Genomic DNA, 24,705 nt, shown 5'->3' on the forward strand with positions numbered 1-24,705 from the left:
CCATTAATTTCAAACATAAAGCTCCAAGTAAGTATTTCTTTTAATATACTTCTATTTTAAAAGTACTTGGAAAAATATATAGTAATTATGCTACAGTGTATTAGTTCATTTGTTTTTCATCTTAGAAAAAGGAGCATCCAATTAACTTTGTCACGAAAAATATATATAGACATTTTTGTTCTTATTAGCTATACCAGGGTGATTTAATTTTTTAAGGACTGTCTAGCACCCTGTGCCAATATTTCAGGTTGTACATCTGATCATTACTGTATGGTCAACACTGTATACTGGCCTTTAATAAGGGTGGAAACGATGGCCCTAGGAACTGTTGGCCTGTCAGCCTCACCTCTGTGCCCAGAAAGATCATGGAACACATCCTCCCAGAAGCTGTGCTGAGGCACATGGAGGATGGGGAGGTCATTCAAGACAGCCAGCAGTTTCACCAAGGGAAATGCTGCCTGACCAACCAGGGGCCTTCCGTGATGGAGTGGCTACATCAGGGGATAAGGAAGTAATACAGATATCATTTATCCAGACTTCTGTAGAGCCTTGGCATGGTCCCCCACAATATCCCTCTCTCCAAACTGGAGTGATGGATTCCATGGTGGATTAGGAATTGGTTGGATGGTCTCATCCAGAGGGCAGTGATCAATGGCTCAGAGTCCCACCAGGTACTAGTAACAAGTGGTGTCCCTCAAGGATCTGTACTGGGACCAGTGTTATTCACTACCTTCATTAATGACACGGACAGAGGCATCAAGTGCACCCTCAGCAAATTTTCAGGTGACACCAAGCTGAGTGGTGCTTTTGCCACAGCTGAAAGGCAGGATATCATCCAGAGGGACCTGGAGAAGCTGAAAAATTGGGCCCCTGGGAAACTCGCGTGGTTTAAGAAGACGAAGTGCACGGTCAGGGCAACCCCCAGTGTCAGTCCAGGGGGATGAACAGATCCAGAGCAGCCCTGCTGAGGAGGACTTGGGGGTTCTGCTGGATGAGAGGCTGGACATGAGCCAGAAATGTGCACTCAAAGCCAAACGTGTCCTGGGCTGCATCCAAAGCCCCGTGGGCAGCAGGATGAAGGAGGGGACTCTGCCCCCTCAGCTCCACTCTGCTGAGACCCACCTGGAACACTGCATCCAGCTCTGGGGTCCCAGCACAGGAAGGACATGGACCTCCCTGTGAGTCCAGAGGAGGACACCAAGATGGTTAGAGAGGCAGAGCAGCTCTCCTACAAGGAACGGCTGAAAGAATCAGGATTATTCTGCCTAGAAAAGAGGGGGCTGCTGGGTGACCCAAGTGTGGCCTTTCAGTACCTGAAGGGAACTTACAGGTAAGATGGAGGAAGAGTATTTAAAAGGGTATTTACAATGTAAGGACAAGGGGGAATGGGTTTACATTGAAAGAGGGTACGTTTAGATCAGATATTAGGGAAAAGATCTTGTCTATGAGGGTGGTGAGACAGTGGAACAGGCTGCACAGGGAAGCCATGGATGCCCCATGCCAGCAAAAGAGAAATAAGGAAGTGAGGAAGGATAAACCTTTTAGTTCATGTAAGATTTTCTAAAATTTCTGATTTAATAAATATGGATCAGACTGCCCACAGGAGAGTTCAATCATGACTGAGAAGTCAAGATGTCATGTAAGGCTGCCATGAATATTTCATGAGGTTCACTCAGCTGGACTCCAGCAGGACAGTCACAGTTTAACAGGATTCTTGCTGGCACAGCAAATGAAACACACTTTTTAACCTGAATAATTTTCCCTGCACTTGTCCACACTCAGGATAGGTCAGCTCCCTGACTATCTTCACCACCTCTTATTGCACATTTCTCAATACAGTTTGGCAGTAAGAGGCAAAGCCCCCACTTTGCAACCACTGATACATTTTGCTGAGAGTATGAGATTATTAGGAGATTGCCACAACAATTGGGAGGCCACTGAAACAAAACAATCTACAGTCCTAACTATGAAAAAAACAAAACCAAACCAATATTAATATACAGCCTCTGATTAAACAGAGCCTTTGGCCCTGCAGCCAGGATGATTGCTACTATTTCTTCTAGATTACCTATAGCTTGGCCACTGCAGGTGGAACTCTACTGGTAGTTAAGTGACCCATCATTAGAAAGACAGCAGGTCTAGCATACAAGAGATGAACCATATCAATGCATCATATTGGTTCAAATACAAATTTCAATTGCAGGGAGACCTCAATGAATGCTATTAATATTTCTAAAATTAAAATAGCATGAAGGTACCAATGGAATATATAAGTCCTAAACATGGTACACTATTTCTCTAAGGAACTTCCCAGAAGATGACTCTCTAAGGCTGTGGAATTGCCTTAGTATTTCCAAGATGCAAAATGTACAAGAAAAACATCTTCTCTGAGAATGTATACTTTGATGCAGAAAGTTTTTGGCCTTCAACATATTCACTTTCCAGCAAAAAGAAAACAAACTACTTCCAAGGAAATGAGAAGAAAATGTTCTTTAAACCATGAGTCAATGTCAAGATGTAAGCCAGGAGGAGAAAACTGCCTCAAATTTCACGATTTCTCTCCAGTGCAGCTGTAAAAACCCTTTATTAAACAAGAATCAACTACCACAAAATAGTTCCTTGCAAAAAATTCATAACATGAACCGGATATTGGTCATTTCTAGACATCATGTTTCTGAAGTTCACTGCAGGACAACTGTCCTAAAGGGTACCTTCAATTCTATGCCCAAAGTAAAGAAAAAATACTGAAAGTGACTGCTGTAATAAGATTACTCTAAATAACTGGGGTAAATTAAGTAGATTTGAAGAATGTGGACTTCTGACACTAATGCTTGCATGTAAATGAATAAAGAATAATGAAGATGCAATTAAGGTAGTGTGCATTATATTTAAACAGTCAACATTTTTTGTGAAGCTATTTACCTAGGCATAATTGTTTGCAAGTATAATTACTTCTTATGATAAACTATTCTTCTAAAAATGCTATATCCCTTCTAAAAAGTTATTCTAACAGGAAGAGTAATTGAACACTGCATGTTATATTTCACTGTGGGATATATAAATATGAATATCTTAAGGGAGCTGAAAGGTTTTCATTAACAAAGCCAGAATAATTTAATTTGTATTTCAGGTATAAAACATGTTTAATTATGTTTTATTAAAAAATATTTTTTTTCCCTCCAAACGATCACAATTTTAGAACATTTTTCTGACTCTGATTCATAGCTTAAAGGGTGAAATTAACACTTTTCATAAATGGCTTTGTTGAAATACATCTGATAACCATTTGCTTTGCACAGAGCAGCTAAGAAATGTGGCGAGGGAGGCAGGATGTTTCTAAACAAAGCCTTCTGCCAAAAGCCAAGCAGAACTGGAAATCTTGTGTCATGCTCACTATCAAATAAAACATGGTAGATGAATGATGTGAAAAATGTATCTAAACTCCTTAACAACAGATAATTTCTCCCTAACCTTAAAAATACAATGCTAAAAATAAAAAGTTAAAAAGTTAAAAGTACTATGCCATTTTACTTACAGTCTGAGAAAAAGTTCACTGGAGAGTGTAAACTGCCTTATAAACGAAAGAAAACTAGCAGCTCGGTAAAACAGTGTGAAGACAGTTCTGTATATTCAACTGCAGGAGAGCAGCAGAGAGGAAAAGAAGTGTATGCTGCAAGGCAGAGTCCCTGCAGCAGTGCACGAGGCACACGCTCCAGAGATGGTGCTAGAGATGTGCAAGGACAGCAGCACTGCTGCCCTGCTCTGTATGTTCCACCTAGCCAAAAACTACCTTAGCTCTCTCAAGGAAAACAGAATTCAAGTTCTCCGATTTCACTGCTGTGGTGCTTTGACTTCCTTTAAGTATTCACGGCAAGTATGCATGGTTAGGTACTATTTCAATATATAGAATCCTAAAAGGTTGGAACTTAATAAAGGGAATCATTTGAATACTTTATCATTTTAAGTACAGGATTTAACTAAAATACCAAACTCATGCAGAACATCAGTAACAATCTGATTGAATCACTCATAACAAAGATACAAATTATGTGGAAGAACTCAGCTGCAAATAATAATTTTCTTGTTTTTAAATCATAAAGACACTGAATATTTTCCTTTGAAAAATTCTTTTCCACATAGCTCTTTTGTTTCTTCCAACCATACTATAATCCTAACAAACAACAGTACACACATATAATACAGTATTATAAAAATCCTTTCATCCCAAATCTAGTACAGCCAGGTACATTGAACCTGTGAAGCTGTCTGCAATGGTTGGGATATAATAGACTTTTGAAGTTTGATTTATTATTATGAGGCCCTAGAGTTTGTAGTTCCAATAAAGAAAAATGACAAGAACATAAATTTTATTTTGCTAATGCAGTTACAGAATGAACACAGTAGCTAACTCGCATCAAGAATTTGCTGAAGTCTGTGTAGATAAGAACTCCTCTAAACCCAAAACTAAAAGAACTGTAATCCCTGACCTCCTCTCTAACAGTAATTCCTCTGAGACCCAATAAGTATAGAGAAAACAAATGAAAATATTTCACATTTTCTAGGAGGATTCAAAAACCCAGCCTCTTTATTTCTTTTCATATCTGCTGTAAATTTCATTTCCTTGATATTTAGGACAGTAGTTAGGAAAACTACATGCACACAGGTGGTTCAAGAACAACAACTCAGTTCCCCCCCCGAATTTTTAAACAGATAATAATGAAAGCATTTGCATGTAAAGAATAAAAAAACACCCTGAAATTAAATATTAGTTTATATTCAAAGATAAAAACATATTAATTACCTTTTTACTTCTTTGGCATCACTTGCAATGAAGAATCCTAAGGTACCTTCTTGAATCTTAACATGGTTTCCAGGATTGATTAATATACTGCTCAGTGAAACAAGAACAAAACCAACAAAACAGTAAGTACATATTAATTTAAACTGAATCTTCCAACTTAGCTTTATTTGATTCTGTTATAGGGGACCCACTAGTTAGGAAGGCTGCAAGGAAATTTTAAGCAATTCTTCCCATGTATTTCCAATCATATAACAGTTTCACATGCTTTTTAGAAAAACTAGTTTGAGACAGTCAGATGCCTCTGCCTATAATCACATCATCTAAGTGCTTACATCTGTTTTCTTATCTTTTTTTCTTTAAATACAGACTACACAAAATCCTCTCAGAAATGTGAAGTGTGAAGCTGAGCATTGCTGTTTGCTTGCTCTGTCATGCAAAGTGGTGAGAAATTCACAATAGAGTGGAAAGAACCATCAACCACCACTCAATAACAACAAAAACATCACTTATGAAACTAAAGCCTTTGATGCTAATTTCTGCCAATTTCTAGTGAAATAGAAAGTTAATGGGACCCCTATCTGGACAGACAATGTTACTGTTTAAAATAATAAATGCACACATACACTCAAGGGGAATGGTACAAGACAACCAGTCACGACAGCTGAAAAAACATAAAATGAATAGAAAATTTTTAAAACACTGCTAAGCAGCCATAAGAGAACAAAAATAACCCAACCACCATGACAGAAGAGCCTCAGATAACTCTGACAAAGGAACTGGTAACAACAAGTGAGGTACTCCATACCTATGAAATATCTTCTTTATTTTCATAATAATTAAACTCTAGACTTTAGGTAAGGCATTTTGCAAAGTAGCAAGCTAAATATGAATATACAGATAGAGATAAATATAAATATATTCTCTAGTAAGTTTTATTAATGTGCAATTTATCTTAGATTTTAACTCTCTAAAACTTAATATAGCTTTTCAAAATTTTCTCTTTTCCATCTTTTATTAAAGTTTAGCTTTTCTAACTCGAACTGCAGTAATGGTATGTACATCCAATTTAGAGTCAATAAAGAGTACCAGGAATTTAAACACTTGACCATCTAGCAAAAATGGATTTTGTGTAAGTACATATACACAAAAATAAATAAAGCACTATGCTGAACAGACATACATTACTAAAATGTGAAGGTCCAAAGTCTTTCATGGTATTTTTAGGAGGGAAAATGTGTCTCAGTACATCTCTTATTCAATATGTCATTTATTCTCTGCACATTAGGAATAAATTAGTATGACAACATAATGTATCTGAAAGATTAATAATGTGCACATTGTTTTGTGTAATTCCACATGCCTGCAATGCCCTATGACAAGAATATGCAGGCCACAAAATGAAGTGCTCGTGAGTTCAGAAGGAAAAAGGTTGGTCATTAAGTCATATTTCAGTCCACACTATGTAGATCTTATGATACAGTTCTTAATTTAGTACCCACAAACTCCTTCCTTCTCACAATCTGAAACTTCATTCAATGGTGTTTTACTGCCATTACTTCAGGCATGGTTTTGTGTAATTTCTCTCTCTTTAAAATCAGCATTGTATTTGTCTTGTGTACTTTTCTGCAATGATCGTCACTACAGCATGCAAAACATTCACAAAAAAGAAATTTCCTTGACAGGAACAATGAAGATACAGAGTTACCCCATTTTACAGAGGAGAGATTATGAGATATAGTACTTATTAATAGTATATATATATTATATATAGTATTATAGTACTATGAGATATAGTACTTATTAATTTGGGATGCCTACTGGAAGTAGGAAGTAGAAGTTGTAAGGCCAATTTTTCTAAGTGTTTAGCATTGCATGGCTCTATACACACTTTCTAGGAACTTCTACTGTGAGAATGTTCAGCATTTCTAAAAGTCCAGCCTCTGATTCCCAAAATAATGACTTGTACATCATCAGAGGTCAGCTGTAGAAGGTTTGGTTTAAATTATTATCTCCTTCTCACACAGACAGCCTGTGTCAGAAGCTGGAACAGAAATTAAATCTAAAAGAAAGTGTCTACCTAGAGATCCTTCACTTTCCTTCATTCACAGTTTCACGCTTTGCAACAAATAAAAAGGAGAAGAAGGTATCATCACAGAAAGCAGGTCATCTCCACAGCACACCTGACTAATATTTACAAAAAATGAAATGTGATGGTGTAAGTAGCACCTGTATTACACACACAGATAAAATGGGAAAAAATAGTCACACAGCTAAAGTAATATCATCTATCATTAACTAGGATCATCTAGTGTCATATCTAGTATTTCTCTCTTAGTGAATTGGGTCTAATGGCTACAGTAGTAATGAAAACTTCTATCTAATGCAGTTTTAAAATGCATTTTCACAGGTTTAAGATGGAATAAAACAGGAGAAAAAAAATAATCACATAAGAATTTCTTTATATGAAACCAGTTACTCGGGTCAGAAACAGGTTGGAAAATCTAGCTTTTCTGCACAAGCTTTTGTCACTTAAACCCACAAAGTACTTACTAGCACTTACAGAATGCTGTACTGGTCATCTTAGTCTCCACCTTTCCTCCTGCCTGCCTGCTAGTATGCAGTAACCTGCCATTACATCAGAATTTAGCTGCTAAACTCAAAAAATCTTCTATACAGGCAAATCTCATGTATTTATTATACTGTTCTTTATAAAATATGTAAGGTCTTGTAGTATAGTTTGGGTTGGCTGCTTTTCTTAGGTTCAAATGGGTACTGCTCTATCTGAAAAATACTTTTTATTCCCTTCCTTCATTCTTAAGTCACATAAGTGTTACAGATTTACAGTGAAAACAGATGAACACCTATCTTTACATAGACCCAGATTGGTTTTCCTTTTCCTCAATACAATTCTTTCATATCGCTAAACCATACCAAAGAGTAAAAAATCCTACCCAAACCTCAATAATCCAAACTCCACAAACTGAGGTAACCACTACATCTATATATGTTCACTTTTCATAATGAAACTTAAAATTTGATGAAGTATTAAGCAAATGAAGCGGCTCCTTTGAGATGCAAGGAACATAGCCTTAAATTAGAAGTAACTGGCTTCATTTAGGATGCAATGTATTGTGAGCATGATTTTGTATCTCAAGGTTTTCTGAGACACATTAAAGCAATTCACATGGGTCAGCGTATAGACTTTATTTTTGTCATATCTTATACTTCATTCACTCTTTTCACGAGTACAATGTATCTATAACCACAAAATATAGATGTGATCACAGTCAATACGGTATGACCCCAGCAGCAAAATCTTCTGTTGGAAATGAGAATTAATTTGCCCCATCACTGCTAATGACTAAGAATTACAGCAAAAGCTCATAAAGCTTTGGGCTTATCGACACACTGATATACAACCAGAGCAAAATCATGAGCAATTTCTACTGAACTGTATGGATGTATTAAATATACTGCTTATTAAAGCTGCCACTGGATTACTCCTTATGACACCTGTAGTGTCATTAGCTGAAGTTATGCTTTGATAAGCACTCACTCTGATACACAGCAAGGGAAATGATTTGAATTAAAATAGAATATAGGGAACAAACAGCACAGAGAAAAACAAAACAGTCTTCTGAATGTTCCAAGAAAAATGCATCCATCAGTTATTTAGAGATGCATGTGTTTTTAATATGAAATTTATGAATACATATATATATATATATATATCTCCCCATAGTCGAGAATATAAGTACATGGCAAGCTAAATATGAGTTCTAAGAGAGACAGCTTCAGCTAATGTCTCATTTTTATGTATTTTCAAGGCTGCAAAGGAAAAGGGAAAAAAGGACAGAAACTCAAGAGGTTTAATAACAATACATATAGCTAATCAATATGCATTCTGCTATTCTGTAAATATTACTGAAAATGACACTGATTTTTCCAAATAGTTTTTTTTATCACAAAGGACAAATTGATTTTTTTTCAATCTCCTACATCAGCTCATGAAACCAAGCAAGGAAGGTTGAATACTTTAGAAGCTTGTAAAAACTTTGTAATTTTATAACATTTCTAGTTTAGGTTACCTCAGAAAGTAATCAAGTAATAGCAAGCTCAAAAACATGAAGTCATAATTTCTTTAATGATTCCAGTTCCAGAAATATATTCCTCAGGACAAAACCTTTCATGACAGGGCTCCCATGATTGCTTGCTCCTTCACACATGAATGTTTAGGTCACATGGCAATTAAAGCCATGTAAATAAAACATGATTTAATGTATTCAATAGGAATTTAATGTACTTCACCACCATAAACTTAGAAGTCAGTTCCATTTTTCACAGTATTACAACTAGGAAGCCACTTGTGGAGTGGAATACAATATGCACTCTGGAAACCTGTGGTTTACACTTATCTGCAAAAGTTACTCCATTTGCAAAAGAAGATTCACTTGGTAACTAGATGCAATATCATGCATCTAAGAGCAATGAGAATGTGGAAATCTCCCTTGAATTCAGTTGGACTCTTAGGAATCACAGACTGAATCAGAAAATGCTTAAGAGACCTCTAAAAATCATCTAATTAGAACTCTCATGTCATGGTCAGGGATACTTTTCACTGGAACAGATTTCTCAAAGCCCCATCCAATCTGACACTGAACACTTAAAGCACAGCAAAAAATCATGAATATTATCTACACAGCTGAAAATGAGTTCCCAGACTAACAGAAATATAAGCAGGTGAAACAAATCAGTGCACATTTGAGATGCACCGTTTCAAAAAAAAAAAAAAAAAAAAAAAAAAAAAGAAAAAGAAAAATTCAAACGAGGTCACAGAAATTCTAGACAAATGTTTATAGTTTTCTTAACATAGGCTGTTCAGTGAAAATTTCAGACAGGACATGACGACTTTTTCATGACAATGCAGAATAGCTATCTGTTCATGTTTCTCACTGTGTGTTAATTCTGACCAACTTACTGGATTGTATCTTTCTGATGTTTTAAGTTTACATGTTGCCGTCAATAAGGTACAGATACATGAAAACATCTGTTCATCCATTCTTATCTACCTGAAACTACTCCAGAACACGAGTGCTGCTCAGTATCTTTTCTGGTAGTGCATGGATGACTGCACAAGACACCAATATTCTGACCTAGCTAAAGCATACCATATTATATCTTCCTTTAAAGAACTAAACGTAAGCTAAGGTTTTTATTACTAATCCTGTATCTTCTATGTTTTTTTGAACTTAAAGATATTTGATGGAGAGCCTAATAATTGGAGACTTGAGCTGTAAAACAATTTGTGAACTGACACTTTGGTGCAGGACTAATTGCCTCCAGCTATTTCTTTTTACTCATTTCTGCTGCTAGGTGATTTTTGTCTCCTGCTTCCAAACATCATACATATTTCACTCAAATTATGTTTCTTGGTCTAAAACACTATTACAAAGTTATAGAAAGTTCATAGCTTTTCATATCACAATAATATTTAAAACATTACTTCTAATAATTTATCAGCATACAAAGGATTTCAGTAGGAGATGACAAATGTTTCCTGTAGTTTCCTAGAATATTCAGCTATCTTCTAGGAGAACTACATGGAAAAAACAACCAGTGTCAGAGTCTGAACCATCATTATGCACTGTGTATTTACTGGTAGGCCAGTTGCTTAAGTGGCATGGCTCCACAATTTGCTTTGCACAGCTTGAAGCTGAGCAGGCTTCCACTACTGCTGAAGTTGTGAATGGATGGACTTTGAACTCTTAATCTAGACATAGGAGTACAGGAGCTCACTCTCAGATGTGCATAGCTGTCAGGCTTCTCTGAGAAAAACAAAAGAGGGATCTTATTAATATGGAACAGGTGTGGTGAAAGTCTTTAAACTGAGCTGAAAAAGGCACATGGAGATGCCCAGCAAGTACAGTACAGCAGATATATAAGGGTAACAACATTTTAGGAACACTACATGAAGACTAAAAACTGAAAGCACAGATAAGGTCAGCCCAATAGAGACACAGACCAGGAGATATCTTAAGGATTTTCCTTACCCATGCCTCTGGTATGTACTGTTCCTGATTGGTCTTACTTTCAACTTTACATTTGAGACGGCACTAAAGGTGGGATTCATCTAATCTATTTTTGGATTGAATTCTAATTCATATAAGAACTGTCTCTCTCTTCTCTTTCAATTATGGACTGAGTCTGGGTAACTAACAGGAAATCAGACATTTAACATTTTGATTCATAAAGTCAGGTGTGATGAAATCCATTATCAGAGACCAGTTGAACAGTTCATCCCTGCATCAAGGAAACTTGTCTGATTTCATAACCCTACTTCTTTTTTTGTTCTTTTTTCAGCTTTATGGCTACTTGTGTGACTTGCCCTATTCTAAAGAAAAAGAAAAGACCAATCATTGAATTAAATGAAACACGAACACCAAAAATTTGACTAAATGAATGACAAAAGCTGTAACAATTCTGCTTTAAACCTTGTGGTAGATGTACTGTACCATTCCCCATGCAACTCAAACAGCAGCAATATCATCTAGTAATCAGGAAGATATAATATTGTTTAAGTACTATGAATACATTATGTAAAACAAAATTATGTGGTATTATTTACTGTAGCTACCACACTTTTAAGCAAAACCAGCTATTACTCTTGATTCATGCTATGCCCAGATAAAAAGTACCACTATAAGCATAATGGCCTTTTAAAACATACCATGCCATTCATCCAACTATAGAAGTAGTTGGAGATAATATTTTTTGTTTCAGGGTATGTTTTGGAGTGAAGTGTGAGCGTAGGTGCACAAATCTTATAGTGGGAGTTGTGCACGTACCAGTTTTCACACTAATTGTAACTCAGAAGTATTGATTTTTCTTCTGGGTTCTATCACTGACATAAATTCATAATGCTCCTTATTGTTCTATACACCAAAATCTAGTAAGACACTAAAAAAGAATACAAGGCAAAAGACACAGTGCACATTACATGCTACAGTATATTAATGCTTAATTACTACAAGCATATACAAGGTTGCTCCCAGGAGTTAAGTTTTTTACAATAGCACCTACTAAGTCACGGGATACAGGATGTGCATGAGGTATTTTATTTGGGCATAGTCCAAACTAGTTCAACAGTGATGGTGAACTTAATACACTTGAAAACAATTAAATTATTTCTTCTGGTTCCAGAAGTGATTAATTATCAGTACAATGAGGCAGAACAATATACTTTATTCTGGGAGCAAGCAACTTCACTTGGTACAACACTTCTTCATATTGCTCATCATGCCAGCATTAACATGCCTTCACCACAAGATACACTCAAAAGCAAGAAGCAAAGTAGAGGTGCAACAGCTGCAGATCCTTGGAGATGCTAAGTGTTGCAGTAACTTCTCTGCAGTTGGATCATATCAATAATGCCAAACTGACAGGAAGCCACCTCTCTTATCACACATCTACTCAGAAACTATAGAAAGATAAGACTAAAACTTAAATACATATAACACATACAACATACACAACAGAACAGACATGGAAAATAGAGTTTGAAGAATATGATAAAGAGGGAAATTGAAATGTCTGGACAATGAGAGCAGGTCTCCAAAGACCATCACCGGCAGTCAGACAGAGTGCTATAAGCAATTAGGAAAAAAACAAAATAAAAAAGCTATCGGGGGAAGAGAGATGAGGAGAGACAAGGATATGGAAGAACATGCCTTATTTACTTCATCCAAACCAATAACTGCATGATAGAATGTAGACTAGAGAGGGACTCACAGCATGGTACACCAAAGAAAATGTAAAACATGCCATCTCAAAAAAAAAAAAACAAACCCCAAAGCTGAGAAAAAAATACATTAGTAACATCTTCATAAATGAATTAATAAATGCCATTAAAATGAATGTGACATATAATACACACTATCCATGGCACTCTCACTGGGAACAGTAGAATAGCTTTAATGAGTACTGTATTATGAGTAACTGGACTCAAAACAGGAGCAGAAATGCAAAGAAACGGGTATTTGGTTTTTGTTAATGGAAGATGAGACTGCAAGAGAACATGAACTACTGTACTGTAAGAAAGACGTGTTTTGAAGGAAGACACTGGGGAAAAAAGGACATTAATGAAGGTGTGAAAACAATATGAAAACAATATGGCAGCACAAGGGCTGGTAAAGTCAAAATATACATCATCATGATAAAGTCAAAATGAGGATAGGAGAAACATTACAATCTGATTTTCAAATGCAACAATCTGATACACCAATGACTCCACAAAGGGGGAAAAAAAAGCCTAAAAAACTAATCCTGTTTTATTTTGTACTTCCTGCAAAGAAGTTAGTGCGTGAGTCACAAGAAACACTGGAGAGACAAAATGCTGTTCTCTCTCTCCTCTTTGAGATTGGGGGGCTCATATATAAATATACACACACATGTATATATATACACACACACATAGGTAAATCAATATATATAGGTATATATGTGTGTGTATATACAGAGAAAGATAGACAAAGGTGTTATCTTCCTGTGTTCTTGGCAAGGAATTAGTCCTGAAGTTAGAAGGAGTGAAGGTAGGATTGAGGTTGGAAGGAAAGGTAACGTAGAGGGCATACCGCTTTCGGCTTCTGCAAACGACAAGAAAAAAATTGCAAATCAAACACTTGGATAAGAAATCAACTGACACCAAAGCAAAAGCAAAAAAATCCTTCATTTAAAAGTCTTCAAGGCTTAAAGGTTTTTCTGCTGAGAATGAGAACAAATATATGGATAGACACAGAAAATTTAACAAGAGGAGTATAAATGAGGAGCAGGAGGGAAGAATCCTGGTTAGGCTTTCCTTCTTGCTTAGTTGGGTAGAATAAAAATACAGGGGGAAAAGGAAGGCAGGAATCTCTCTAAAAGGGATTTCAGATTATAAGTTTGAATGTCTGAATTTTGAACTTTTATTTTTTGCTATATATTTAACATTGGGATATTTTCAGGTTCATGTTCTCCATTGTTTCCTTTGCATTTTTCTACAAAAAGGCAAAACTTCTCTAAATGAGATAAGAACATTTTTTAAGTGATAGTATTTGGCTTGCATCAGGGAGACAAAAAAATCATTTAAGGGCTTCCTGTTCTTAATCATGGGTTATAAGACTCCCAGAAACAAATTAGAGATGAAGGAATAGTTAACTCATACCATGAGCTGGAGTTACCAGAGCACAACCTTTAGTAGCTGGTCGGAAACACTTTAAATTGAGTTTTGTAAACTCAGAAATTTCTTTGATAGCTGAGAAATAATTTAAACATCATCAAATATATAAAAGCAAAGGTTAAAAAAAAAAATCAAATCATGGGGGTCTTTTAAATTAAGATACCATGATGGGAAGAAATTGCCTAAACAGGTAAAGACACTCTAGAAAGTCTACCCATTATATGAAAACAAATATGCATTTATCATATTTATAACTATATTACTTATGTTTAGGCTTGAATACCCACTTTTAAGCAATCCTGTAAAATCATAATTGTAATTAATTACCTACCTAAACTGACAAAACTTGTTATCAAGGTGTGCTTTCTGTTTTGTGTAGCTTTATTAGTAGTCAGGAAAAATGAAGAAAAAAAGCACCTGCAGGCAGGAAGCTCAGCTGCCACTGACATGTACAGCAGTATTAGCTTGGATAGAGTTGTAATACTTTTTAATTACTATTGATTTGAAATACCCTACTATACAGCTGACAGAATTTGACTGTAAATCAGAAAAAATTCGAAAATTAGAATCTAGGTGACTGCCTGGATAAAAAAAACCCAGAACAAAACAAAACAAAAAACATGCAGAGGTAAATTAGTACTTATGCTATTCTACATCTAACAAAGATATGAACAGTCAAATAAAAGTCTGCCATTCAATGGGATGGGACTAGTATTTATCCATAAGACTGAACTGGAAATTTAAAGAGGGGATTAGGAAATTTAGAATGCCCTCACTCACTACTGTTTAGAGCTGCATATACACTCCTGAATCTTAGTCACTGCTTTAGCTCTGAGTGCAAAGTGATGGAGACAAATGAAACTGATCTTAACTGGAAACTCCCTGTGTAAGAAAAAAATCTGAAATTAAATTTCATTATATAGAAACTTTATTATCACTTGTAACAAAAATTAAACTGTTGGAAGCAAGATCTTCACATCCTTTAAATAAAAAGAATGCTTTGAAAAATTTTCTCTGTTTCTGAAAATACTGTTTTGAGATCTATCTCAGCTATGGCAAGAAGTATTAGCTCATAATGAAAGGGTGCCATCTACATCATGTTTTAAATTTTTAGTCATATTTAACATTGTTTCTCTAAATTTTAAATTATATAAAATTTCTTCTCTAATAGTTTTATAAAATACAAATGCAAAGTATAATTATAAAACAGTGGCAGTATGTATCTACTTTTTGTCACTCTCATAAAGACTGAAAGCTTAAAAGAATATCGATAGTCAGTTCCCACTTCGCCTTTATGAAGAATTACCAGGAAGAAATTTGGATATGAGCAGAATAAAATATTTCCAATCTCAGCATCAACAAACAAAATCAACAAACTTACACTGTTCAAAAAGAGCTTGTGCTTCTAAACTATGTTATTCTAACTTTTAATTCCCCACCTTTTAATTTAATAAGATGCATGGAAATGCAAGTATACTTAGGAGGTGAGAAACAGTTGCATTACCTTTCTGGTTTGACTAAAGGATCAGAAAACCACAAATATCTAGCTAACATATTTGAGATGAAGAGCACAGGAACAAGTCAAACAGTAAAGATATGCTGCAGGTAGCTCTGTGATTGATCAAACAGTGCCTAGGAGATTATCAGTGGTTAATAAAATCAGCAGATATTACTGTGGATCAGGGTTATAAGAAAACACAACTATCTACCTTATATGCCATCCTTGTGTTACACACATATGCAACAAATCCAACTGTTAATATCCCTTTGCTAGTATTGCTTCCAGCAATTTTAGGCTCTTTCCTTACTATGATTATTATTGCAAACTGTGTGGCTTTAAGAAATATATGATTGTATCACACTGTGTTACTTTTTGTGGGATCCTCTGTATCACCTTTTGATTAAGAACTCAATCCAACTCCCACTGAAGTTAATGCAAAGAATGATATGGAAGCCAAGAGCAATCTGTTATCATTGCAAAAGACTGCAATATTAGTACCTATGTAAGTAAATGACAACTGAAGTAATGGCAAGATAAAGCTGGCCAATAATTGTTAGGAGAAAAACAGAAGCCAAATATTTCTCAATACTGAAGACACAAAAATCAGGTACATTGTTCCACTGCTGTTAGTATCTATTTTTCCTTTTTCTAGCAAGAGATTAAATTGTTCATAGACAGAAGAACAGATTGTTTGCTTTACATTAGTTAATGCAGAATGAGGTCTTTCAATGGAAAAGTATTTTAAGAGTCCAAAGGATCCAAATACAGCATAAAAAAAATCTGATAGCAAAAAAAAAAAAAAAAAGAAAAAAAGATTTCTTAATCAGTGTAGCGTGTACAGAAGTGATGTCCAATAGTACATACACCACTTCACATTTCATTTTATAACATATGGAAGAATCCAGCAAAATCAACTGTAGGGCATGAAAATACTCATAAATAGTTGTAACACTGCTTTTTCCATGTTCAATGTCTAACACGGCTTTTATAGATTCTTTCAATAAAGAAAAAATATGAAAGTTAATACTCAGTATTAAACTTTCAAAACCCCAGAAACTGAAGTATGATTTCAACTGATAGAACTGGTTCTCCTGAGAAGAAGCAATTGTCCTCCAAAGTGCCCTTTGGCCACTAAAATGTAATTGGTGGCCAAAAAGAAGATGAACTAGTATGTATCACTTCAGTTTTACTACAGCAGTACAAAACATAATTTTGAATGATGAAAATCAAATTCCTCTCAGAGTCAGTATTGTCATATTTTTATTATATGACCCTTCACATGTTGCAGAGAACATTTATAACATTTTTGTTACATAAAAAATGAATACTGTTTAAAGTACTGATGGATAAGTTAACAGAAGATTGACTCTGATGTTCGATCAGGTTTCTATGAATCATTGCACAAAAAATTAATGCAAGAAACACTTCCCATCTGTGAATCTGTACTAAAAAATAGTAATTTTTCTTTTCTTCTTGGTTGACAAAAGTAGCCAGTCAATTGGTAATTTCAAGGCTAAAGTTGTATTTTCCTGTTTCATTATGTTACTCATGTATGCTTTGTCAGAACAGATACCATTTAACTATTATGTTTACCCTATACTTGTTTATCATGTATCATATCTAAATTGGTTCTCCCAAACTAACTTAAATGAAATATGTATTTTGAGAATATATATATAGCCAAACTCAATTTTGGTATCACATCTGTTTTCCACTTTTCTGTTTTCAGTAGTGTAAGCTGGACCTCTGATTAATAGTGATATGCTATGAACACAAAAATTGTAAGCTTTTCCATAAGTAAAATCACTCCTGGAAATGAGGCATACGTACTATTGCACTTTTTACTAAACATTCTGATTAGGGTTAATTTTAGGGAGGAAGAGGGCAGAAAGAAGTCCCTGTCAGTCCTATGTGAAATGCTGCAATGCGATGGCATGCTAATTACATTCTGAAATGTTTCAAAGAATAGCTATGCTCATTCTGAAAAAAAAAAAAAAAATAAAAAAAGCAGGCAAAGTCCTGACAGTGCATTTGAGAACTTGTCCAGGTGGTGGCATTGGACGTACCTGCTTTCGCGTTTTTCCGACTTGTATTCTATGGCTATCATTAAGAGCTTTAATTTTGCAAACACCAGTCTGCAGGGAGAGAAGAGTTCAGGAGTCAGTCCCTGTTCACAACCAACATCACACATCCCATACCCACGGGCAGCTGCTCTCCCACCGCTGGGTCCAGTGTCAATCCAGAGATGTGCTGTTGGCCCATTAGGAGAATTCTGAGGTAGAGAATGGTAGGCCTAGAACCTGGGTGCAGGCTAGCCTTATGCTACTAAATATTAGAAGGGTCTGCACTAGAGACAGATTGGTTAGCTTATCTTCAAACATCATCATCCACACCCGGTCCAGCAATATCCAAGGGCACAGAATGCCAGCAACTACATTCACATATTGAAAATACATTGCTTGGCATATGTTCATGCAGTACACACATGGAGTTAGAGATAGCATTTGCAGACCAATATTAACTTCTGTTTCCATCTAATTCTTCACCCTAGCGTTGACAACAAAAGCTTGAAATTCTTCAGCAATATTGAGTGTCCCATCCTCACTGTCTCTGCATGCTCTTTGTTATCCAGACTGTAGGGCAGCCTATTTACAAAAGAATCACATTCCTAGACTTCCATTTATGACAAATAACCTGAGGAAGCAGAACCTTTCATTTAATTTCAGACTTTAAAAATGTCATTGACTGCATGAATTTTAAAAGCTACACTACAAAACCTGTTCTCAAAGTCTGTGTATTTCGTGGGTAGCTGAACACACTAAGCCTATCCACTGATTCAATTTCCCCTTCACAAACCAACACAATGAACATTCTGCTGTCCTTGTCTTCGGTTCTTCTGGAAATTGAGCAGTCAATTCCTATAGCAATGAAAATACCTATGCACTAAACTCATTAATAAATAAAACTACATTTTAATTTTCAATGTGCTTTTAACAGAGCTATTAGTGTATTGGAAAATTTGACATAAATCTCTTTGTTTTACTTCAACTACTTAACACAGTTTTCTAATGTTTCAGATAACCAAATGCTTGAGGAGAGCTCCAAACTTTAGACATGTTTCTAAATATCAATAAGCACCCTTTCTTTACTGACTGTTTTACCTCCATTCTGACAGCACAGATAAGTGAATATCAGTTTTATGTCAAATACAGTCTCAGTCACATCCTCCTACAAACTCATAAAGAAACTTGACACATTTGAAAATGGTTTGGTGTAGAGATTTAAATTTCATTACCGTAGCTAGTGTTAACAGCACAAACTACCATTCATTATGAATATAATACACATTTCTGAATTATGTTATAGGATTTCCTGGTTCAAGAAATGCACACAAACTTTGGTACCTACAGTAAAAAACTCTTCTCAGTAAACTCAAAACAGTTTGGCTGACACAGTAGAAGGATGGACTGAGAACCCCTTAACTTTACCAGCAAATTGAAGACTGGGCTCTGCCATAGCTACATCCCAGACAATTTCTAAATGGACAATATTTGTCTAACAGTTGTTTCCTCCTCATTTTTATGCCATGTTTTTCACTCTTGTAAAAATTGGGAAAGGTAGGGAAGTAAGAGGAGTAGAAGCATTCTCATCCTCCTTTACATCAGAGATGGCATTTTACTTCTTCATCTGTTTCTCTGTTCACAGCCCTTGTGGTGACCTTTCAGTAGGGTTGGAATGAAGAGCAATGCCAACCAAAGAGGAAACATGAGTGTGCTAAACCAACCTGAATATGTGGAGAGAGTATTTATTATACAAATCATATGCATACAAATGTCTTGTTCACAGACTCATTCTAGGATAAATAAAAGCATTTTTCAGTCTCCAGAAATGAAGTTGTCGCATGGCTTACGCTGCAGTTATGTACTACATGCTTCTTTCTCATAACTGAATAGACATATATTCTCTGACATAATTCACTTGTTGCAAGTGGTTTGCAACCACTTCCACAGAGCTCTGGGTGCCACACTGCTTATATGACTCCATGACATCTGTTTAAATTAATGAACGGTTCTCTTGGAATCAAACACAAGCCACGATGGTCATCCTGACCACCACTATCCAGAGAATGGGAATCATTAGAAAAATAACAGGATAGTGCTTGTGAGCAAATAACTCAATTTAAAAAGATTGCTGATGAGTTTGTTCAATACCAAAAACATTAATGCTTTCATTTACAATTGCTTAATTACAAATCTTTCCTGAAACCAGACATTAAAATGTTTCAGATACTCCCACGCAATGACTACTTTAATGTTTATTTTATTAAACACCATCTCATACAGCAACATTAGGACTTCAGCACAGTGAAAAGGTCTCATGCAAAATAATTAGATTTCTCTTGCAAGAAGAGAAATACTTCAGCATGTTAAATGTATTTCTACTTACTCACAAACTGCAGGGAAGGACAAACCCACAAAGGCACTAGACAGATATTCTGTATACATTTCATTTGCAACTCCTTCCAGGTAGTATTTCTGCCACGTATCCTCCTCGATCTAAAACCAAAGAAACATGCAGAGTTCAGAGTAAAAATCACAGCTCTCTTTGAAATTTACAGACAACTGCTTAAACATGAATCAGATTTCGACACATAAGTCAGTACACTGTCATGGCAATTAACATCGCTTATTTTTAAGGGATTTTCTTAAATGCTGAAATAAAACCCCAGAACAGAGTCCTTGTAGTCAGTAAATCAAATATCATATGCAAAAATAATACACTGAATTCTTGTCAAGCACACTGAGCATGGGGGTCAAATAAAGTTGCAGAGAGCATGATGAAAAGTTTCCCAATTTTCTCTTTTTAAAAATAACAGAATGTTAAGGGCTGGAAAGGACTTTAAGGATCACCTAGTCCCAACCTTTCCTGCCATGGGAAGGACAGCTCTCACTAGACCAGGTCGCTCAAGGCCTTACCCAACCTGGCACGAACACTGCCCAAACTGGGGCATCCACAACCTCCCTGGGCAACTTGTTCCAGTGTTTAACTTCTCTCACTGTAAAGAATTTCTTACCAGGATCTAGTCTGTATTTCTCCTCTCAGTTTTTACCTACTACTCCTCGTCCTTTCACTACAGTTCGTAACAAAGGAGACCCCTTTGGCTTCCCTGCAGCCCCCTTCAGACACTGGAAGATTCCTATGAGGTCTCCACACAACCTTCTCTTCTCCAGGCTGATCAGCCTGTCTTGGTTTGGTAGGCATTGCCAGCTAGGCAAGGAAGGGAATTGTCCTGCTCTGCTTGGCACAAGGACAGCCTCACTCAGGTCCTGGGGGCAGTCAGGAGCACCACAATATGAGAAAGACATTGAGCTGCTAGAGTGTCCAGAGGAGGACAATGAAGGCGATGAAGGGTCTTGAGCAGAAGCCGTAGGAGGAGCTGCTGAGGTTCCTTGGTCTGCTCAGCCTGGACCAGCTACAGCTTCCTCACGAGGGAAGTAGAGGCTCTGCTGAGAACACTGATGTGCTCTGTGGTGCCCAGTAACAGGACCTGGGGGATGGCCTGAAGCTGTGTAGGGTAGGTTTAGGTTGGATATCAGAAAAGGGTTCTTCACCCAGAGGGTGTCTGGGCACGGAACAGCTCCCCAGGGCAGTGGTCACAGCACCAAGGCTGACAGAGCTCAAGCAGTGTTTGGACAATGCTCCCAGCACAGGGAGTGACTCTTTGGGTGTCCTGTGCAGGGCCAGGAGCTGGACTCAATGATCCTTTTCAGTCCCTTCAAACTCAAGATATTCTGTGATTCTATGATTCTCTGGGACCAAAAAAAAAAAAAAAAAAATCAAGTTTTCAAATTTCAGTATTACAGAGCTATTTTGACAGGACTTTTTTGACAGGATGGGAGTATTTTAGATAAGTCTAGATTTTTATCCCACAGGCTGAGCATTAATTTGGGATTCATCAATCTTTTCCTCAAGTTAAACTAGCCAAAAGGCACTCTTTCAAAAAAATGCTCTAAAGAACAGGAGGATGGAAACTTGTTAAGAAACTTGGTGAAATGTAATTTACAATGTTTTTTTCCTCTTTTTTTTCTGTTTTCTTTGGGGTTTAGGGGTTTTTTACTTGTTTGGTTTTTTGCCTTTTTGTTTGTTTTTGGTTGATTTTTTATTGTTGTTTTATTCCCTCCTCCTGTTGACAGGCTGCCAAGTAATCAGTTACTCTAGTTCTGGAGATGAAAATAACTGCAAGAATAAATTGCAATATGGAGATATTCCAAATCATATACAGCCTGACAAGTGGGCTGCAAACAATCAGGGGAAATTTCTTCCATAGAAATTGTTTCACCATTCAGAGGCCATGTGGGATGGTAAAAGGGATTTGCATTGTGTTATTCCCCACCACACACAGAGAAGCCATATCACATTTTTTATGACCCTTTTATTTATAGGAAGCTTGCAAATGTTGCTGATCAGCAGCTCTATATACAGAAGAGAGATAAAGTGCAGGCTTGGTAAAAAAACTAAGAGTAATGATAGCAAGGGCATGTTTGTAACTTTTGGTCTATTTTGTGGCTTTTTCTTAGATTGACACCACCTGCGGTTGGAAAAAAATAAACAAATACATTACACATCTCCCCTTCTACTCTCTTTCCTTGCTTTCTTTTCTTTAGGCAGATGGTTTTGATTTGGGGGAAGGAACTCCAGATCAGACCTATAGTTAAACACTCACCCTTACTCAAGGACCAAGAAAGGACTGGAAAAAACCAAACATTCACAAAACAATGATCAAGCTTCATAGGTATCAGTCAGTGTTAAACTAAACTTCATTAAGTGATTGGGAGTGTTTAAGATATGATCTGTTAGGATACCATGAAATCTTGATTATAGAATTTAAGGAATTGCTGATATTTGGAATACTATAAAATATTATTATAAGATGATTATAACAGTCAACTAAAGAAAATCTTTCTGTTTTATCTCCACCTGAACCATGACATTTTCCCAGTGATTTCAAAGAGAAATGGTTTCCTGCCTGGTATCTTTTGTGAGCAAAGATACTTTAGGAGTCATTAAGCTCTTGACCACTTTAAGCCTTTGTGATGATATTTTGAAGTTTAGGTAAATGATAGAACCGATCCAGAATGGGTCATACTACCACAACAACTTCAATCTGTACCTTCCTGATTCCTCTCTAGTACTGCAAACACATGATTATCTCTCCCTTACTAAGTCACACTGCAATTCTGCCTTCTGACAGTCATAAAAAAATTATCCACTGCTTCAATAGCCTATGGGAAGAATAGCTGGAACATTACATAGTGCAAGCCAAGAGAAGAAATGCAATTTTCATCTGAATCTTTTTTTAAGTCACTATACTCCTCTGATCTCCTCTATCTTATATAAAGATACAATATTGTTATCAGCAAATATATTAACATAATACAGTCAACTCCTAGTAAGACATGGTGACAGAGATATGAAAAAATGATGTAGCTCTTGAAAGCACAACGATTAGTATTGTCAGAAGAAAATGAAAACCTTTAATACACCCAGCCCTACACCCAGCAGTATAATTATCAGGAGCTCTGTAGCTCCAAAAGATCTATCTTGCTTACAGCATTTGCTTTTCAGTGTAATGACATAAATAGTTACATGAAAGATATTGAGTGTATCTGAACCTGATCATGCTATATAATCTCTTCTGCCAAGATCTAAGTATCACCATCAAAACAGAACAAATGTTGGAGATGCAGTGTGACCTAGGATTTTTCATTGCATTTTGCAAGGGAAAGGATGGTGGAGTGTCTTTATAAATATTAAGGAAGTAACAAAATTAAAATTCCTTTATAACACAGTGAAAGCAGATGTAAAGTCTGTTCCTTAGCACTGAGTAAGATCACATCATCACCACCATGGAAAGAGCACAAAACAGGACAAAGCCTTTGAGGATGTTAAAATTCTCTGTGTCAAGCAACACAGATGAGAATGAAAAGAAAAGTACCCACAGAATTATAGAATGGTTTGGGCTGGAAGGGACCTTGAAGACTGTCTCATCCCACCTCCCCTGCTGTGAGCAGGGAATCCTTCTACTGGACCAGGTTGCTCAGAGCCCCATCCAACTGGCCTTGGACACTCTCAGGTATGAGGCAACCACAGCTTCTCTGGGCAGCCTGTTCCAGTGCCTCACCATCCTCACAGTTTCATCCTACTATGTAATCCAATCCTGCCTTCTGCCAGTTTAAAGCCATAACCCCTTGTCCTAACTCAACAGGCCCTTGAATATTCATGACTGGTAGTTGAAGAGGAAGTGTACATTGGAAGCAATGTAGTTTAAATATTTCCTCCCGTTCATCTCTTGAATTCCTCCCATTTCAGCCCACCCAAATTGCCTGAATGAATGTCTAGTTCTGTTATGTCTTTGCATATGGATGTCTAACTCTGACAGAAAAGTAATTAGCTGAAAGTAGTTCTTATGGTCATATCATGGAGTGAAGCTCCTTAGATTTACAGTCTTGGAACTGCATTTCCTTAACTACTATAAATTATCAATTACCTCTTTACTCAGTTCCATTGCCTGCTGAAATCAAAGCTAACAAATATCCTTAGTACTATGAAGACTTTACAATCTCAGTCAACTATTTCCACAGCTTTCTATATGCAAAGATGATTTTTAAAATTTGTATAAAGAGTATATTTTCTAAAACATCAAATATGCTAACTCAGATTAGTTCTAATTTCAAATGAGATTTATGCACTTTTCCTCATTAATACTAATGTAGAATTTTGCAGTGTATCAAGGCAGAGAGAGCATCCTTGAAATATCATGACACCTAATTATTTTTTAAATCCTGACCTTGATGGATTTGAAGTGAAAGGCGTACAGATTCTACTTCTAATAGTTTCAAATATACAAAACAGGGCAAAATTTTTACCCAGTCATGAGGTGAAGGATAGACTGGTGTTGATCTGCTCAGATGATGACTGAAAATGCAGTCCCATGGTAGACCTTAGCCCAAGAAAAATACAGTCTTATCACGAGGACTGATACTTATGCATACACAGCAAACAATTTTAAAGCATAACAGGACTGATTCCTAGAATCAATAATTTAAAAACACCACAGTCACAAGGACCTTTATATGATCTTTGAAGAGAAATGTATTTGTTAACAGGCTACATTTAATATTCACATTT

The 24,705-nt window shown here is 36.3% G+C and overlaps 1 protein-coding gene across 11 annotated transcripts in view; it reads right to left on the reverse strand.

The window, feature by feature from the left end:
• Positions 1 to 24,705, reverse strand: part of KCNMA1 (potassium calcium-activated channel subfamily M alpha 1) — a 427,658-nt gene that overhangs the window by 100,169 nt on the left and 302,784 nt on the right. For 6 of the 11 annotated variants that reach the window (XM_062496669.1, XM_062496668.1, XM_062496667.1 and 3 more), the window contains exons 15-17: positions 19,963 to 20,072; positions 17,583 to 17,651; positions 4,802 to 4,888 (exon numbers count right to left, since the gene is read on the reverse strand). In XM_062496669.1, coding sequence (XP_062352653.1) covers positions 4,802 to 4,888; positions 17,583 to 17,651; positions 19,963 to 20,072 — 266 coding nt within the window. Of the gene's footprint in view, positions 1 to 4,801; positions 4,889 to 13,431; positions 13,444 to 17,582; positions 17,652 to 19,962; positions 20,073 to 24,705 lie in introns of all 11 variants that reach the window. The other 5 variants (XM_062496670.1, XM_062496665.1, XM_062496663.1 and 2 more) reach the window with 1 other exon arrangement.

Source organism: Cinclus cinclus, chromosome 7 (genome assembly GCF_963662255.1).
Source record: "Cinclus cinclus chromosome 7, bCinCin1.1, whole genome shotgun sequence".
Taxonomy (NCBI): domain Eukaryota; kingdom Metazoa; phylum Chordata; class Aves; order Passeriformes; family Cinclidae; genus Cinclus; species Cinclus cinclus.